This window comes from Hyperolius riggenbachi, chromosome 4 (assembly GCF_040937935.1).
Source record: "Hyperolius riggenbachi isolate aHypRig1 chromosome 4, aHypRig1.pri, whole genome shotgun sequence".
Lineage (NCBI taxonomy): Eukaryota > Metazoa > Chordata > Amphibia > Anura > Hyperoliidae > Hyperolius > Hyperolius riggenbachi.
This window is the reverse complement of record NC_090649.1, coordinates 279859485-279880064: the sequence shown is the minus strand read 5'-3', so window position 1 is coordinate 279880064 and position 20580 is coordinate 279859485. Positions and strand designations below refer to the sequence as shown.

General features: G+C 44.3%; 1 protein-coding gene across 6 annotated transcripts in view; it reads left to right on the top strand.

The window, feature by feature from the left end:
• Nucleotides 1–20580, top strand: part of HDAC2 (histone deacetylase 2) — a 103209-nt gene that overhangs the window by 33799 nt on the left and 48830 nt on the right. For all 6 annotated transcript variants that reach the window (XR_011019343.1, XR_011019342.1, XM_068231323.1 and 3 more), the window contains exons 2-5: nt 119–231; nt 1638–1755; nt 8132–8206; nt 12332–12470. Coding sequence is in view for 4 of the 6 variants with exons in the window: in XM_068231323.1 (XP_068087424.1) it covers nt 119–231; nt 1638–1755; nt 8132–8206; nt 12332–12470 (445 nt within the window). In the remaining 2 variants the exon portion in view is untranslated. The remainder of the gene's footprint in view (nt 1–118; nt 232–1637; nt 1756–8131; nt 8207–12331; nt 12471–20580) is intronic.

Below are 20580 nucleotides of genomic sequence, written 5' to 3'. Positions count from 1 at the left end.
CAGTTGGTGACAAGACCATATACTCTGTACAGTGCTGCGTAATGTGTCAGCACTTTATAAATAAATACATAAAAATGATGCTCCATTACATTTTTTTTTTGTTTTTGTTTTCTTTAAGGGGACATTGGCAATTACTACTATGGACAAGGGCACCCTATGAAGCCGCACAGGATACGAATGACCCACAATTTACTCCTGAACTATGGTCTTTACAGAAAGATGGAAATATATGTAAGTCATTTATTATTGGGAAGTGTAGTGTTAACTTGTTGGTTCTACTTTCATGTCTTCCATCTCACATACTGGTTTGCTGTACTAAAAGTGCAAATGAGAATACAAAATATTAATAGGTAATCCTAATCTAAAAAAATAGTAAGGGCCCTTTCACACTTCTCAATGCAGATGCATGGGCTGTATACTGCAGTGCATTGTAGTGTTGTCTGAGTTAGTGCTGTTTGTATTTGTTGCTGTCAGTAGAGCAGGGCATAAATCTACAGTATGCAACTGTGCTATATTGCACTGCACTAGTGAAAATGTCAACTAGTGTTGCTTGAATATGGCTTTGTTCTGACTTAGGACTGTTTGATAATGTGATTGATGTGGAAGGCCCTAAATCTGAATTCTGATGTCAGTGGGGAAAGATTTATGTCGCTTATTCTGGCCTTTCAAGAGCAACTACAGCAGTCACAGAAAAAATGTGGCACTGAAAGCTCACCACTGGCCTGATGTACCAAAGGCCTAAAAGTTTGCAGTGCGCAGGCAGTGCATGGCTAATTTTACTGGTACTAACATTCAGGGCTGACTCACAATACAAGAGCTTTTTAAACGCTAGTGATTTGAAAAGCTCTTGCTAATGCAATGGGGGATGTTTACAAAATCACATCGCTCCAGTGTGAACACACACATAGGATAACATTAGTAAGAGCTTCTAAAATCACAAAGCGCTTACAAAAGCTCTTGTAGTGTGAACAAGCCCACAAAGGAAGCACCGCCTGCTAAACTTTTAGCACCATGCAAATTTGGGCAGCACGGTGGCGTAGTGGTTAGCTCTCTCGCCTTGCAGCACTGGGTCTCTGGTTCGAATCCCAGCCAGGGCACTATCTGCAAAGAGTTTGTATGTTCTTTCCGTGTCTGCGTGGGTTTCCTTCGGGGCACTCCGGTTTCCTCCCACATCCCAAAAACATACGGATACGTTAATTGGCTCCCCCCTAAAAAAAAATTGGCCCTAGACTACAATACATACACTACATAATATAGACATATGGCAATGGTAGGGATTAGATTGTGAGCTCCTTTGAGGGACAGTTAGTGACAAGATAAAAATATATACACACACACACACACACACACACACACACACACACACACACTGTACAGCGCTGCGTAATATGTCGGCGCTATATAAATACTAAATAATAATAATTACTGGGAAAAATTGCACGTTGCTATGGTAGTGCATGTAACCTGCCATCAAAGCCAATTTTAGGGGGGAAGCCAAATAACCTATCTGCTTATTTTTGGGGATGTGTGAAAACACTTGAGGAAACCCGTGTAAACACTGGGGGAACATACAAACTCCATGCAGATACTTTCCTGGTCCAAATTCTAATGTCCTCTTTTTTTCCTTTTCCCTTCAGCGCCCTCACAAATCTACAGCTGAGGAAATGACCAAGTATCACAGTGATGAATATATCAAGTTTCTTCGATCCATAAGACCAGACAACATGTCAGAGTACAGCAAACAAATGCAAAGATGTGAGTGCAGTGTAAAGATAAAAACAAATATAACATGAAGCTTCATTACTGAACAAAAGTCTGTGAGAACGTACACAGACGTGACATGCTTTCAGTATTAATTATGTACAGCTTGGTGTTTACCACTGTCTTGCTTAGTGTTGGTTAATCATTACCCATAGCTTCTATTGTGCTGTATATTTATATTTTGCTTAATTCTCTAGTGTGCAGAAAACATTTAGATACATTCATAAGCTGGTGCAAAAAAAAATTACAAACGATGGTAATCAAAAGTAATTTTATTTTTCTATGAAAAGACAGAGACCTTATTGCTGATTTTATACATTTATGTATTATAGGTAGTACCAGTTTGTCAAAAACCTGAGCGGTTCTTGCCTTTTTCATGATTGCTAACTGAGTAAAGGACCACCCTTTAAAGCGTTGCTATCATATTCATCCGGCATAGCCGGGTCTGAACCATCTATAACAGTAATTATAGATTGACGGTACACTTTGAAATGAATCCGAGCACTCAGTATATGATTTTATATAAAAAATTGTGTTTGCTTATCATACAGCATATATACAAAATATGAAAAGTTCCAAATCGTGTTTCCTTCTAACATTATTCCATCTTAGCAAGGCTTTATAGCCAAGCGATCATCAATCTTCTAAGCACATTCAAAAAAGAATATAACCGTTGCGTTATGTAGAATAAGATCAAAAGTAGTCTCATCTGTATATCTAGAAGCTGTGTAAAACTTAGTAGTAATCTTCTTAAAGAAATAGTATAAAAATAGCTTCTGAAAAAAAACTTCTTGCTAAAATCTTAACAGAACTTAATGCTGAAAAATGAATAAAGTAAATCACCAGAATCTTAAGTATATTACCCCTTCTTTGTCATCTCTTCAGCATCTAGAACCACGTGAGGGAAGGTAGCTTCTGCCTCGTGTGTCTTCTCAGGAGATTGGTAGGCTTGTGCAACTATGAGCTTTCAGCTCCTACTTTTATAGTGATTGGATGCAATATGGCTGCCTAACCTGGAATTTCCCTAAATTTCAGGTTCTGATTGGCTGAAACTTTTGTGCATAGCTCGCTATCTGACATTTAACATACCCATAAAATTTTTTTGTTTTGAACACCTTAATTATCTTAAAGAGAACCCGAAGTGGGTTTGAAGAATATTATCTGCATACAGAGGCTGGATCTGCCTATACAGCCCAGCCTCTGTTGCTATCCCAAACCCCCCTAAGGTCCCCCTGCACTCTGCAATCCCTCATAAATCACAGCCACGCTGCTGACAAACAGCTTGTCAGAGCTGGCTGTGTTTATCTCTATAGTGCCAGTCTGCTGCTCTCCCCGCCTCCTGCAGAACTCCAGTCCCCGCCTGCATCCCTTCCCTCCCTGCTGATTGGAGGGAAGGGACGGGGGCAGGGACCGGAGCTATGCAGGAGGTGGGGGAGCAGCTGAGACTGACACTACAGATGTAAACACAGCCTCACAGCACGGCTGTGATTTATGAGGGATTGCAGAGTGCAGGGGGACCTTAGTGGGGTTTGGGATAGCAACAGAGGCTGGGCTGTATAGGCAGATCCAGCCTCTGTATGCAGATAACATTCTTCAAACCCACCTCGGGTTCTCTTTAACTGTGAGAATCTATGTAGGTTTGCAATGTTTACACATTCTGATTAGGTCATTTCTGACGCAATTAATTAAAAATGGACGTCACCAGCTATCTTGTCTGCTGGCAGCCATCTTATTTGCCCCAGACATTTGGACTTTCAAACCTTAAACTATGTCATTTATGACACATTTATGATAATGTGTCCTTCTGCTAATTTGTTTGGAATGTGTCTGTCCTTTCCCAGACAAAAGGTTGGTCAGGTTGACACTAACATAGATCTGTAATAGTCTTCAGCAATTTAAGGCTTATTGAAATATACAGGGCTTCTAATATACTTATTTAAATATTATATAATTCTTCTTAAAACAATAATATAAGATATAATTGCACATTAAAATGTAATAATTTTAAATCATGTTCTATATATTTGCCTTTCAACTGGCAGATGTCACTATTTCATCATGTAAATAACAATCAGTATTAATAATATTAATTATAAGACTATGAAACCGCCAGGTGGCATAATTGTCCTAAATACGGGACAATAGAAAAAACCTTGTAAAGTTCTATTGACATTCCAGAATTTTTCATAGTCAAAACATGGCATTATATTCTTGCCAATATGCGTCTGAATACTGTTTCTAGCAGAATCCAGCTTTAAACTGTAATTCAAAATATTAAATTATATTATATGTAATTATAGGATTTAACAATAATTATTTCTTTAGGACTGTATTGATTATTAATATTTATATGTAATAACTGAGCAAATATATGTATATGATTGCTGCAGTAATGTGACATTTAACTTCTTTCCAGTCTTCACAGTATGCTTATCTATAACCTTGACATTTGAAAGATGCCTGTAACAAACAAAAATGTTTTAGCTTCTAAACTAAAATAATATGATTATGAGTTTCACTGCCTGGAATATGCTGAGATGTCTTAGAGCAATATTTTAAAGAAGTACCCAAACTTTACAGTTTACAATGCAATTTTGCATAGAACATTAAAACTTAAAACATACACATATGACAGCTTTTCCTGCATAAATAAATCACTACAATTCTGACAAGTTAAAGAACAAGATGGGGGCTGTAGGCTTGTTCTATTCCTGAATTTGTCTACATCCTTTGTGCTGCCTCTCTCCATAGTGCCTCCTCTTTGTCCCCCGTTCCCCCCCCCCCCCCCCAGGCCTCCAGTCTCCCCTTCCTTGTCATCTCTGTCCTCCTGTACCTCCAGTGAACCCCTCCTGTCCTTTAATGCCTCTTGTGCCTCCTTTTGACCCCTGGTACTAACTCTGTGCCTCTATTCATGCCCACTGTGCCTCCATCTCTTTTTGCCTCCATTTGTCCCCCTGTTGTCTTCTTCTGATGCCCATGTCTCCTTCTGTGCCTCCATCCATCTTTTTTTTTTTTTTTTTTTTTTTTTGCTAGATTAGTCACCGCAAGCAGAAAGTCACTAGTCTGCCACAGACAAGCAGTTTACTGGTTGGTGGGAGAGACCGGTAGACAGCACTAGGGACATGCATCACACATGGGCTGGAGATGAGAGGGTCGTTATGGAACACTACATTCTGCATAGAACGGCAGCTCCCTCGCACTCTTAGGCATTGCTTGGACGGGTGTCTACTTACTGAAGTAGAGCCGGTACTTAGTAGTGTTGGTCCGCCCTCTCTTTTCCATATGGTAGTGCTCGTGTTGAGGCAGCGCGAGAACCGCACAGGCCTTCCGGGACACACAACTTCTCCCTGTCACTTTGTGCTGCCTTTGGTGTGGTGGCGATACTCCCGCGATATCAGCCGATCACAACTTTAAAACAACCTGAACTGAAAATAAAAAGGCAAAATAACCATACACAGGTCATACTTACCTCCTGTGTAGTCTACTACTCCAGTGTTCTACCCAGAGCCTATTAGCCGGGCGGAGCGCCCACCTGTATCTCTGTTCCCACCCGGCTGATTTGATTAGCCTCGGAGTCTAAAGCAGAGACACTTTCCTATGCACATAGTTTTGAATCAGGCAGCGCTGACTGCAGAGACACATCTCCGCCCTCCTCCTCAGCTGACTGCAGAGACACATCTCCGCCCTCCTCCTCAGCTGAATGCAGAGGCACATCTCCGCCCTCCTCCTCAGGTCCTTCCTTTCAGTAGCGAGGAGGGGCGGGAGAAGCGCCGAGCACAGATGAGTCAGACCTCGGGAACTTTGCTGGAGCCGACCTCAGAATAGAACTTACGGTGTTGTCTGATTACGCTGCCTGTTGATTTGTGCTGCCCCACGTGCGCAGTAGGAGCCTGTGCGGCCACATTTCCTATTAAATGATGCTGCTGGTGGTAAAATACTAAATATCTTCGCTCCCACACCTCTTACACTTCCCAAATTTTCAGGGTAGAGAGGGAACCCCCAGAACGACCTCTATGCCAAATTGCAGCCCCCGAAACCCGCTGGTTCAGGAGGTAGGATTCTGTAATCTATCTCCTGAACCAGCGGGTCTCGGGGGTTGCAATTTGGTATAGAGGTAGTTTGGGGGGTCCCCTCCCTACCCTGAAAATTTGAGGAGTGTATGATGTGAGAGATCGGAGATATTTAGTATTTTGCCTCCAGCAGCATTATTAACTTCACACTGAGCATGCGTGCTACTCAGTGTGGAAGGGAGCTTCCAGGCAGCGCAATCAGACATTACAACGGCTCTATTGCTTTCCTTTTGGTGAGTTACCTGATCTCTCCCAGCAGTGGACAGAAGCTCTCCTCCTTCTTATTATCTGTGCAGCAGGTACAAAGCCCCTTCCCAGGTCCTTCCATTCACAGGAATGTCCTGAATACCTAGATAAGTTTGGCTCATTAACATATCAAGATGCTGGTCATTCAGTGTGATGAGAGCTAATGAGTGGTTTACAGGGCTGTAATATGAACTTAGTACAGTGTTCACTCTGCCTCCTGAGTCCATGCACTTCATGCCAGACTGACATCTTTTGTGTCAGTGATTGTTAAATCACTGTGATATCCAGCTTTCAGTATGGGCAAATATGAATGGCAAAAAGTTCAGTTCGGCATTTAATAACACATTTAGCCTGTCTTATCTCAGCGGTTACAGTAATTTAGGTGGAAAAAAGCCATACGTCCATTGAGTTCAGCCAGAATACTTGTATGCTCTCATATCACTGTGCTTTCAACTAGCATGGTTTTTGCAAAGTCTTCTCTGGAGTTCTCACCACTCTGTCGCCTGCCTGTGTGATCAGCTTTAAAGAGAACCTGTAACAAAAAAGTTCCCCTGGGGAGTACTTACCTCAAGAGGGGGAAGCCTCAGGGTCCCAATGAGGCTTCCCCCACCCCTGTAGCTGCAGGCAGTCCAGCGCTGGCTCCCCCCGAAGTGTCCCGGGAATCCTCCCTCGACAAGCCTGATAAGCACTGATTTATTTACCTTTCCTGGCTCCAGCGGGGGAGCTGTTGCGGCTCTCCACACGGAGATAGGTGAAAATAGCCGATCTCCGTCAGGGCCGCTCTACTGCGCAGGGGACTTGCGCCTGCACAGCAGTAGAGCTGCCCGACAGCGATCAGCTATTTCCGCCTATCTACGAGGTGGAGAGCTGATACTGCGCCTGCGCTGGAGCCGGGAAGGTAAATATTTACGTCCCTGCTGTTCGGAGAGCTTTATCGCCGCTGTCGTGGGACCGAGGAGGAAGCCCCAATAGGCTCCGGAGGCTTCCCCCACCCGAGGTGAGTACCCCCCAGGGGAGGTTTTTTCATTACAGGTTCTCTTGAAGTCAGCACTCCTAGTGTATGTCCAGTAGCAGGAGTCACAATACATTGCATGCAGGGAGTGGCGAACGTCAGGTCATATATGTGATGATGGGGCTATGGCACTAAGGTCCCAATCACACTAAGATACTTTTCTGGGAATTTACAGAGCTTTGCTGAATGCCAGCGAACAGAGAAGTGATATGACAAAGTTTCCCTCAGGAAGCATTCACACTAATTGTGATGTATGTAAAATCAAATGCACTGCATACAGCATTTTGGGATCGTTTGCAATGCGATTTTTTTTTTGTTTTTTTGTTTCTTGAATGAGTTATCTCGCTCCCCCCACCAGCACCCAGCAATATGCCGACCTCTCCCCACCCAGCGTGATCCACTCCCATCCCACCCAGTGTGACCCTCTCTCTCCGTTCAGCGTTTCCTTACTTTCTCACCCAGCGTGACCTTACTTCCCCACAGGCTACTTTTTCATGCCACCCGACTGGAAAATATTTCTGGGAAGAACACTGAACTCAATCTCTTTCTCCTCTCCTGCGTCACATTTGTCCACTGTGATCAATGGAATTCTCCGTCCTCCATTTTAAAAATGGCCATTACTCCAAAACCGCTTCCAGGTCAGCACACTGTTAAACTGTAACATCACCCACTTGATCCATAGGGAAACATGGACATTACCTTGTACATTCAGTTGTAACGGACAGCTGCTGATATATAACTGACAGCAACTGGTATATTTCAGTTCTGACAAAATATTGTCAGAATTGGGAGCGATCACTGTAAGAAGAAAATGGTGAGCTTCTGAGAGGAACTGGCGGTGAGGTTAGAATGTAGTATTCATTTGCAGCTACATGGTGTATTTGTTTTCAAATAATTTTACTCGCTTAGGTTCCCTTAGGTTGCTGTATTCTATTGAAGCTGGGTAAAAACATTGTCTGGGCTTCTTCAGCACTGTATAGATTTATTTCAGATGTGTTTTTTGCTGTTGTTTTTAATTGGAAGTATGCTTTGTTTAATTTAGTCAATGTTGGTGAGGACTGTCCTGTATTTGATGGTCTGTTTGAGTTCTGTCAGCTGTCTACTGGAGGCTCTGTGGGTAAGTACTTTGATGTTGATGCTTTTCTGTTCATGTTCATGAACTGTATGATGACTGTTTTTTAATATACATGTATAAGGCATATTTTTGATGATGTACAAATCCAAGCAAGTCTACTTGCACAGACAGAATATAGTGTTGGGTTTTTATTTGCAAACTGTTGCAAGTTTGCTGCATGTATCAGTATGGGAAGCCTTGTAGCAGGAGGTTACAAATGTGAACGGTGGGAAGTCTGTGTATTGGTCTACCTTACCACTATGCCTGTTCTGCTACACTTACACAAATTGGGCTCTATTAAAGTTAACCACTTAATGACATTGAAACAATTTGAATTGAACATAGGTCTTCACATGACCAAACAATTGATTGTCTCTCTGCGCCACACATGAACCACACTGTGTGCGCAGATGCGTCAGACGTTTATGGGCCTTAAACTCAGATATCTAGATCTGCAAAAAAAAAACCATCAAAAGAGTTTAAACCAGGCCTCACTTGGTCATGTATCAAAAACTTTATTGTAGAGAAAATACACAGCAATCACAAACTGTCTCAAGAGGAATCTAATAAAAACCTTTAAAAACACTTGGATCCCAAGGATTGGCTCAGCAGTCCCTGCATCCACACACTCTTCACACACATCCGTCCATGACATTCATCCAGTGAGAGTAGCGCCCAATGCATAAAGTGTGGCCACACAGCTCTGGGATAAATTGATAAATTGATTATAAGGAGCTGTTAGCCATACTATCTCAGAAAAAAACTGAGATAGTAAAAAAATAAATAAATTACTAGATAAATACTTGCTCTACTTAACATATGTATTGCACTGTCCACATTTTGATTTCAGTGAGTTTTATATAGTAAATAAAGAGATTTTTGTTTGTCAGTTTCCACTTTGGTATCCCTGTGTCTGAAGCCAATTCTGATGTAATTTCCTCCTTTACTCTGTTTCCTATCCTCTTTCTGATTTAGTATGCTTGTCCACCCTCCTCCCAGTCTTCAGACACTCCCACACAGCTCTGCAGTAAGAAGTGCATTGTCACAAACCATTGCAGACCTGGTTTATTTGTATGAATTGGATTTCAGCTTAGTCACTTTCTCAGCTTCTCAGCACAAGACATATTGTCCAATCAGAGAGGAAAAGAGGTGTAGGAGGAGAAAACGGGAGTGAAAGAAACTTCAGCCAATCAGGCTGCATTAGTTACGTCTGAGAGGAAAGGGGGAGGAAAGTAAAAAAGAAAAAAACAGCATGCACTACAACTTCTCTTTTGCAGCAGATGTACCAAATTAGAGCCAGGGGACCTGGTAAATGATATTCTATTGAGAAGAAAGTTGAGAGTGATTTTTAACTTTTGCATTGCCTGGTTAGAATCCTTATTTGTTTACCATATAAAAATAGTGAATTGATTTTTTTTTTATTTTATCCCTAACAGTTACTCTTTAAAGGTTATTATGCTGTTGCTTATCTTTTAGAACAGAGAGGAACTTTTGAGTTCAGGTCCGCTTTAATCTGTAGAATATAGATGGCCCATAAACGCTGCATCAGTAGATTAGATGCACATTGTTCCTTTTTTTTCTTCACCTGGACTAGTTGGAATTTAAGTATAATATGCTTGAATTCGGAGCCCGCAGTTACTTTAGATAACTGGTCTTAGTAAAAGGACTTGCTCTGCAGAGTTTCTCTTTAGGAAGGATTTCTCTTAGAGAGAAATAGAGGCATTTCTAGAAGCAGAATGTAGAACATTGTGCTGTGTCTCCCACAAGGCCGGAGCACGGTATCCGCTCGAGATGTACCGTCATCCAGGCTGCAGCGGGATAAACAACAAATGTTTTCATATTTCCTAAAGGTAAACAAAGACCGGGGAACAGAAAACCATGTTTTCCTAAAAACAAGGGGACAGGTCAATGGAAAGGTGGGTTTTCTAGTGCATGCGCAGTAAAGACTGTGCTGGTCATTCTATCACATGGTCTTGCCAGCCTATGGCAGGCTGAGGAGATGACTGAAAGCGGACTCCTATTGCGTGTGGAGTCCAGGATTAACTCTTGACTGGCTGTTTATAAGGAACGGACGGTCTAGGGCATACATGTCAAACTCCGGCCTGTGTGCCAAATCTGGCCCTCAGAGCTATTAAATTTGGCCCCCAAATGGTTTCCCCACTTTGCATTATGTTTGGCCTACTCTAGACCACCAGGGAAGCTATATTGGAGGTGAAGACATAGAACACCAGGGAAACCATATGGGTGAAGTAGGGGGAAAGTATAAAAAAAAAATGGGGACTATATAGGGCAGGGGTGCCACTAGCCACAAGGGAAATGTGTAGGGGAGGGAGAAGGACCACTAGACACCAGGGAACTGTATAGGGGTTGGATGGGGGCCATTAGACACCATGGAACTTTAAAAGGGAGCGAGGTGGCCAGAAGACATGTGAGGTTGGCCCGTGACTTGGTCCCAGTGTTCAGTTTCGGCCCACTTAGTAGTTGGGTTTGACACCCCTGGTCTAGGGGAAAAGGCTTCCACTTCTATTCACTTCCTAACTTCTTGTAACGTCATTTATCCGTATGCTGTATATAGCCATGTGCTGTCTTTCCACAACGTAACATAGATGTTCGTAAGATAAAGCCTGGTGGATTCACAAGGGATGGACCAAGAGCATGAAACTCTTAAGATGACTTACTACAGATTGATTGCTTTGCTGAGGAAACGAACATGTAACGAAGATTGCTGATGAACACACCTGTATATCTGTTTTGCCTAATAAACTCCTTAAACTTTGAAGACCTCTAACAGTTCTATCTCCTTTGCGGTTGCTGTGATGAGTCTCAAATTATCAAACGTTCTGTGATATGGTGCCAAACAAAGGTGTAGTGTTGTTGCCCATAGCAACCAACAAATATTTATTACAGGACTAATTTACTGACAGGGCACTCCCTTAGTCACAATCTATTAGAAGCACAGTAGAATTGCTGGTTTACATGTAAACAAGCTGAATTGGGGTTGCAGTTATTCCCTAATGGCCCATACTCACGGGCTACTTTTGTGCCCTGTCGCCAGCACACGGGAGCGTGTGCGCGACAGCTCGTCGCCAGGTCCCTCCGCGTACAAACGCGGAAGAGGGATTACAGAAGCGATGGAAGCTGTCGGCGACGTTCCTCCCCAAACACCCCCCCCCCCCCCCCCCCGCCGGAAGCGCCGTGTATTCTTTCATGGTTGCTGTCGCTAGTCCGAATACTCACGCGGACTAGTGACAGTTGCGGCGGCGACTGTCGACATGCAATTGACCGTTGCCAATCGCCTAGTGACAGCAGCGACGAGCGACGGTTTGGGGTGCGCGCCTCATACTCACGGGCGACTTGTCGCCGCAACACGCGCGTGCCACGTGGTTGCGGCGACAATTGTAGCCCGTGAGTATGGGCCATAAAGTGATGTAGAGCAGTAGAAAGAATCCGCAGACCGAAGTAGGATTTATAAAAGTCTGTATTCTTTATTCAAAAACTCCACGCAAGACAACAAACACATCCACAGGAACAACTGATGCATACCGGGCTCAGAATCTGCCCTTTAGTCATGGTTTATGACATAGTTAACTATGACTAAGGGCACATTCTGCGCCCTAAACGCGTCAGTTGTTCCTGTGGATGTGTTTGTCTTCTTGTGTGGAGTTTTTGAATAAAGAATACCGGCTTTTATACATCCTACTGCGGTCTGCAGATCCTTTCTGTTGCTCTACATGGCTAGGCTGGCCAGATCCTGCACCAGTGGGTATGTGTTTGTGGAGGTCTAGAGTGTTTGGACTTTCTTTTTGCGCTATCCCCTAATGTGTATGGAACTAAACATATTGGATTACCTTTTCCTGAGCCATAATGGTGTTTCAGAGCCTAAAAATCTGACTTGAACCCAAGTGTAGGCTCATGTAATAATTCTCCACACTCCACATTAGTGTGCAGAGTCTACAGGAAAGGATGTGACTTGTCCAAGTCTGTTTGCATACATCAAACTGGTGTAGATAAGCTATGGGATGAAACATGTCCAAAGGGGAATGTGTCTAGTGTAACTTTATCAGAACTGTTATTTGAACAAACCTAGGCGTTTTACTTTCTCCCACTCTTCATCATTCATTTTTTCAGCTGGTGCTGTAAAACTAAACCGACAGCAAACTGACATGGCTGTGAACTGGGCAGGAGGGCTTCATCATGCAAAGAAATCCGAAGCATCTGGGTTCTGTTACGTGAACGACATTGTGCTTGCGATCCTTGAACTCTTAAAGTAAGCTTTTACTTGTTTGGATGTTTAACATGGATCTCACAAACTTAGCCGAGCATTTAGTGTATGTAAGCTGTGCATAACATGTCCTAATCTAACATATCTTTTAAGCCCTAGTTCTGGATGGGTGTGTACCTTTACAAAGCAGATGCTATGACAGGTAGCTATTACCTTACTCACTGACTGTAGAGAAAATATTTTGAAGCATGCATTTTGGGCACCAAGTTGTAGTATTCACAGTGTGTAATGAATCTGGTAGGAATGCCCTTCTGACAGCGTGGGGTTTTCTGTAATGTAGTGCCCATGGTGTGGCTGCCATACTGGTAAGTAGTCCAAATACCCCACTGATCACCTTACATGAGGCAGTTGTAGGGACTTAAAAGGAAACCTGATGTGAAAAGAAACTTGCGTAATAAACAATTGTATGTATAGCCTAAAGGCCCATACATGCTAGATTACATTTGGCTGAGCGGGCTAATAACGTCCAGGTGGATGAATTCGGCCAATTGACTGCTGATAGCTTTGAGCTCGCCCCGCCCACCACATGGTGTCACGTCTGCTGCTCTGTCGTCCTCCAATTCCCTCCCCCTGCAACAGAATGCATTGTTGTCCCACTTCTAAAATAGTTTTTCCTGAAATTTGTCCGATCTTGTATTTTATAGATTAAAATCTTCCTTTCAACTTTTCATTGCCTCAGGTTCATGATGGCAGGATTTAGTGTTTTTACAGACCCCATACTAATGAACACTAGTCCCTGCACTCAAAACTGTTTATCAGCTACGCAGTTTTATAACCTCTGATTACAGTAGAATCTTGTGATAGTAAACTCTGATATAGTAAACCTCTAGAGATAGTAAACTCAGTCCTCAGGTCCCGACCATGCTCGTGTATGAACATACAATGTATGACCAATTCTGAAATAGTAAACTACTTGGTCAGGTCCCTTGAAGTTTACTATAAAGGGATTCTACTGTATAAGTGAGAGTACACGGCTCTCCAGATTGACTCCAATGCAGAAAAAAATCTGATTTAGAGCTCTGAACACTGTCAAGTTGTAAGTAAGATTGAGACTTGACATACAAATGTTTGTCACATGTCACTTTAAGGCCCCTGCCCTGTCGAAGCTGCGCATTGGAGGCAGCGAATCGCGACGGCGTGCGTGGGGCACCCCCTTCCCTTGCCTGCTTTCTCTCTCCTACCTGGTAAGCTACAGCCTTCTCCATGCCACACTATTAGTATACAGCCCTTATCTGTTTCTCACCATCTGCATACAGCCCTATATCCTTTCTCCACTATTAGCACCTCACTGACTTCTGTATCTGTTTTTTCTTATGGTTATTGATCCCACATTTTCATTGGAGGGTTTATCACTCTGGTCCTCCTCATCTTTGCACTATGCACTTTACCTTTTTGCACGCATCGGCTGACAGCTTGTCAGGGGTTTTTTGACATTTATTAGTAATTTATTTTTCATATATAATTTATATATATGTGTATTTATTGTGATATATTTGCTGGCATTGTGGATTTGTGACTACATTCATCCTATTATCATGTGCCCCATGATCTATTGTTTTTAGTGTTTTAATTCCTTGTATACTGAATAAAGTTGGTTTATTATTCATTATTGAATTGAGTGGTGCGGTTTTTAGGGAACTACTTTTTCTTTTGTTTGTACAGTACTTGCTTTTGGTTCCCTTCTGCACACTCTGGTATTTACCCATATTTATGGTTGAGTAGATGGTGCTTGCCCATTTGTGTGTGACTTTAAGGCCCCGTTCACACTGCACGCGTTTCTAGCCGCGTTTTGGAAACGCGTGCAGGTGGCCGACACGCACGACATCAGACATTGCATAGAGTGCAATGTCTGATGTTCGCACTGCATGTGTTCCGGACCTGTGCGGTCCGGGAACGCATGCTGCACGCATTTTTTGTAAAAACGCGTGGCTGTCCCATTCACTTTTCAGTGATGGGATCAGCCACGCAACACACACAAACGCGGATGGCGTGCGTTCGCATGCGTTGCGTTCCGCATGCGTGGCCATCCGCGTTTGTAATGTGAACGGGGCCTAATATCATTTTTATTAAACTGTATATACTAGCTCTTGGTGAATATGGAATCTGGCAGACTACATATAGGAACTGGTCTGTGTGAGTGACTGGGCAAATGCTCACAAATGCCACAGTTTGGGGCATGGGAAGACATAAGTAGTCCAGAAAACCTGAATTGTATTTTTTTTTTTAAGTGTCTGATAATAAGGTGCAAGAGTTTGTTACATTGCCTGTCATATCAGAATATAGAGGTTTGCTGAACGGGCATGAATTAGGGCTTGCTTTTGTTGCAGTCCCATGCACTCACAGCAATTAGCTTCAATGAATCCAGGACAGCCTGCATTCAAAATGTACCTGAGATGGGGCCTCACAATAAAATATATACACCTGGGGTTTCCTCCAGCCTGATCACTCCCACGGTGTCCTATTCTCCCTCTCCGTTCGTCCGCAACTGGCCCCTTAAAATCCGCCAGTCAGCGCATGCGCAGCCTGGTCAGACACGCTCCTCTGTCTCGCCCCCATCGCCGGGAGTGTTCTGCACCTGCGCAGTATGCTCCCGGCAACGTGAACGAGTCAAGAGCGCGTGTGACTGCATGCACATTGGCCCTGGACCGGAGGACTTTCCAGGGTCAATTGCAGGTGAACGGACAGGGAGAAGAGGAGGCTGTGAAAGCGATCAGGTTGGAGGGGGCTGGAGGAATCCTCAGGTATCTAGATTTTATTGCTAATCCCCATCTCATGATCCCTTTGAATACGTATAACTGAGTCACTTACACAAGGCAGTGGTGCAATTGTGAGCCAGCTAGGCGACCAGAGCATGGAAGAAAGCCTGTTGTAAAACTCTATGCTTGATGATACCTAATCACATGTGAGTGTGCAATTTTAAGTTTGAATAAAATAGTGAGCGGTTTTACTCTATGGAGAGACAAATGTTTATATTTTGAGGTGTTCATGTCCTAAGAAGAAAAGACTTGTTGAGGAGAGATGGTTGACTCGTGACAAGCTGGGGATTGCTTTAAACATATTCTGCTGACATTGTGGACCCATGTAACAGAGGATCATTTACAAAGGGTGAATGCCCCTTCTTGAGGGTGAGGGTGGTGGCTTTCACTCAAGAATAAGGAACTTATGTTTTCATGGGTTGTCTGCTGCTCAGTGTTGCCAACCTTTTCACGTTATTTTTTACTGACAAATACCCAAAAATTTACTGCCAAACGATTTTTTTTACTGACAAAATCCCCTGTGGCGCGCGCAGCGCGCCGAAAAATGGGCGTGGTCGCGCAACAGAATGTGGGCGTGGTCATGGGTGGGGCCAAATATACATGATTTTAGTATTGCTGTAAAAGGTCTGCCAGGAAAGTTTGAGCTCTGCCATAGTGTTTCCCCCCCCCCCCCCCTCCCCCAAAATACATGTAATCTTACAGCATTTCACCAAAAATCCACGTAATCTGGCAGAGGTTCTTCCAAAATACAGAAAATATGGCAGTGGTTCCCAAAAAATAGATGTAATCTGACAGCAGCGATTCCCCCAACATACACATATTCTGGCAGCAGTTCCCCAAAATACACTTAATCTGACAGCAGTGGTTCCCCAAAAATAGGTAGCCCCAGGTCTATAGGTGTCCGCAGAATAGGTGGCCAGGGGTATAGATGTCCCCAGGACTGGTTGCCAGGAAGAGAGATGTACCCAGAACAGGTAGCCAGGGGTATATGTGCCCAGTATATGTAGGTAGGGGTACAGGGCTGGTTCTAGACTGGCACATATGAGAGGGAAGTCAAATAAGTAGGGGTTAACATGTTCGAGGAAATGTGCGGTGCGCAAAGCGCGCCTCGGCAACGAAAGTGGGCGCGGCAAGTAAATGCACATAATGACAGACAGCGTTTCCCCAGTAAATGCATATAATGAGAGACAGCGTTTCCCCACTAAATGCACATAAGAGACAGCGTTTCACCAGTAAATGCACGTAATGACAGACAGCCTTTCACCAGTAAATGCACGTAATGACAGACAGCCTTTCACCAGTAAATGCACGTAATGAGAGACAGCTTTTCACCAGTAAATGCACATAATAAGAGACAGCTTTTCACCAGTAAATGCACATAAGAGACAGCTTTTCACCAGTAAATGCACATAATGGCAAACAGCCAGTGTCCTCGGTATATGTAGCCAGCAGATATATGTGCCCAGTATATGTAGCCAGAGGTATATGTCCACAGTATATGTAGGCAGGGGTATATGTGCCCAGTATATGTAGCCAGAGGTATATGTGCCCAGTATATATAGCCAGGGATATATGTGCCTAGTATATGTAGCCAGGGGTATATGTGCCCAGTATATATAGCCAGGGATATATGTGCCTAGTATATGTAGCCAGGGGTATATGTCCCCAGTATATGTAGTCGGGGGTATATGTGCCCAGTATATGTAGCCGGGGGTATATGTGCCCAGTATATGTTGGCAGGGGTATATGTGCCCAGTATATGTTGGCAGGGGTATATGTGCCCAGTATATGTAGGCAGGGGTATATGTGCCCAGTATATGTAGGCAGGGGTATATGTCCCCAGCATATGTAGTCGGGTATATGTCCCCAGTATATGTAGGCAGGGTATATGTGCCCAGTATATGTAGCCACAGGTATATGTGCCTAGTATATGTAACCAGAGGTATATGTGCCCAGTATATGTAGCCAGGGGTATATGTGCCCAGTATATGTAGCCAGGGGTATATGTGCCCAGTATATGTAGCCAGGGGTATATGTGCCCAGTATATGTAGCCAGAGGTATATGTGCCCAGTATATGTAGTCAGGTGTATATGTCCCAGTATATGTAGTCAGGGGTATATGTGCCCAGTATATGTAGCCAGAGGTATATGTGCCCAGTATATGTAGCCAGAGGTATAGATGTCCCCAGTATATGTAGTCAGGGGGTATATGTGCCCAGTATATATAGTCAGGTGTATATGTAGGCAGGGGTATATGTCCCCAGTATATGTAGGCAGGGGTATATGTGCCCAGTATATGTAGCCAGAGGTATATGTAGCCAGAGGTATATGTGCCCAGTATATGTAGCCAGAGGCATATGTGCCCACAATAGGTAGCCAGGTGACCCCCCCCCCCCAGCAGGAGGGGAGCAGCGCAGTGCAGGGAGAACTGTGTGGGATCAGCAGTGGAGAAGGGGGGGCAATCTTCCCCCCCCCCCCCCCCCCCAACTTCCCTCACTTTAGTACTCTCCCTCCCTCGCTCTCTCCTCCAGAACTAAGTGCTGAGTGGCTGGCAGCGAGCGGAACTTACCTGCGTCTCGTCGCAGGATGATTTGCCGCTACTCTGGTCTGGTCCAGAGCAGCGGCTTCGGCACCAGAACTTCCGGCGCTTGGAGCGAGACGGAGGTGAGTTCCGCCCGCTGCCAAACGCCACTCAGCACTTAGTTCCGGACCCGGAGGAGAGAGCGAGTGAGGGAGAGCACTAAGGTGAGGGAAGGGGGGGAATTTGCCCCCCTTCTCCGCCACTGATGCCACAGCTCTCCCTCCTGCTACGGACGCTGCTGAATTCCTTACGGAATTCACGGGCAGCTTAATTTGTAACAAAATTTAAGGGCGGTTGGCAACACTGGTATGTATGCGGCCAAGCCTATGTGCACAGAAAGGTGAGGTCGGTCATATTACCGGGAGGCATAGCAAAAGGATGAAGAGGACGGCACCTCATGAGGCTGGAGGAAGCCCCAGGTAAGTATAAATACACACATTAATCATGTCTTGGTTTTCCTTTAAAGGGACTCCGAGCTCAGTAAAAAAATTCTGCATACCTGTGGCTTCCTCCAGCCCCATCCACCTGGATCGCTCCCACGCCGCTGTCCTCCGCTGTCTGCATCGCCAGTACTGGGTCCCTGCACTTCCGTCAGTCAGAGCCAATCTGAGGTAAGAGAAGTGCGCCCTCTACGCATTTTTACAGCAGCTGCTGGAGATACGCAAAAAGCGCACTTCTCCTGCGTAGACTGGAGCCAACTGACGGAAGTGCAGGGACCCGGTACTGGCGCTGCAGACAGCGGAGGACAGCGGCGTGGGAGCGATCCAGGTGGATGGGGCTGGAGGAAGCCACAGGTATGTATAATTTTATTTACGCTGGGATATGCACTGATGGGCTCGGCTGGCTGCTTTGGCTTCGCCTGTCACTTCCTGCAGCATTCCTGTCAGCTCTTCACTGCTCCTAAGTTCATAGCTCTCGTGGTAGAAAGAGGGGGTGGAGCCTGGCAGACAGGGAGAAAGGGGAGGCTGGGAGGGATAAAAGCTGCACTTCTATTGGATAGCTGAGCCGAGGGGCGGGACTGGAGTCTCTGCCTCGCGGCCAGCTCTGCCTCTGTCAGATGTGTGGCCATGAAGCTGCTGCTCGCGGCTCCGCCCCCCGCCCGAGTATATTTTTACGGATGCCGCCCTGACTCTTACGGATTTCACGGGCGTGCAAAATTACCTCTATATTTACAGGCAATCCGTAAATTAACGGACGGTTGGCAACACTGCTGCTCCTGGGTCTCGGAACAGATAAAAGGACTGTAATTTTTCTTGATCTGGTTTAACTGGACTTTTTAGGAATTTCAGCACTATCCTTTTAGCATCTTGTTAAACAATACATATATGTGAAGCGCTCCACTGGTTTAAAATACCCTGTTATCTGTCAACACAGTGATTTTAAGTTGAATTAATAACTGCCTACGAGGACAGTATCATAATCCGATAAAGCAGTACATAGCTACCAAATGACCTCAGGGTCGCTCAAAACTATCACAAAATTGACTTTATTAGAGGAAAAAAAGCACCTGTCCGCAGGGCTGTGGAGTCGGAGTCGTGGAGTCGGAGTCGTGGAGTCGGGCATTTTTGGGTGCCTGGAGTCGGAGTCGGGAAAAAATGCTCCGACTCCGACTCCTAATGAATTTGTAACTGTAATTAAAATAGAAAATATGATAAAATGTTCTATTTCTCAGATAATAGTCATTAAAAATAATGTATATATACAGTAATAGCTGTGCTTTGTCCACAGAAATGAAATAAACCAATCAAAATTAGTTACTTGTGCTGCTTCAATAAAGCAGTCCCAGTATTTTTAAGGTCAGATATACATATCTGATTGTGACTGTATATATGATGTGTACACAGGAATCTCTTATATATACTAAATAACATCTATGCTGTAAGAATAAAGCCTGATGTGTAGCCGTGTCACTAATAGAGATGGTCAACGAGATGGAAATAATTCTGCATTGATGCTGATTTATGCAAATGTATGCACTCCCTTTGCTGATGAAATCAAATAATTTGATATGTTATTAAAATTTGGTTTGGTGACTACAAATTAAAGGGTAACTGAGACGGATGAAAAGTAAAGTTTTATACATACCTGGGGCTTCCTCCAGCCCCCTTCAGGCTAATCAGTCCCTCGCTGTCCTCCACCACCCGGATCTTCTGCTATGAGTCCTGGTAATTCAGCCAGTCAGCGCTGTCCGGCCGCAAGCCGCTCCCACAGCCAGGAACATTTTGCACCTGCGCAATAGTGCTGCACAGGTGTAGTATGCTCCTGGCAGCGGAGTGTGTGCATGCGCACTACGCCTGACTGGCTCAAGTACCTGGACTCATAGCAGAAGATCCAGGTGGTGGAGGAGGACAACGAGGGACTGATTATCCTGAAGGCGGCTGGAGGAAGCCCCAGGTATGTATAAAACTTTAATTTCATCTGTCTCAGGTTTACTTTGTTACACAGTAGTACTATACTCTACATATGCACTCCCCACAGAGCTGCAGGGAATCCACTGAGAATGCTGTGCACATTGAACACAGAGGTGTTGTCTGTTTACAATCTCCTCATTCCCCTGCAGAGTACCTGCACATCATTCTTACATGTACCCACAGTTACATTGCCTAGGGCCTGATAGATGTTCTTTGTTCCGGTTTGTACCTTTTACAAGTACTCTTACCAAGGACTAGTTTTAGTCTAAAAGGGAATAAATATAGTAGTCTACATATCCTTCTCACTTCAGTTGTCTTGTAAAATTCCTAAGCGTTGGCAGTTAAAG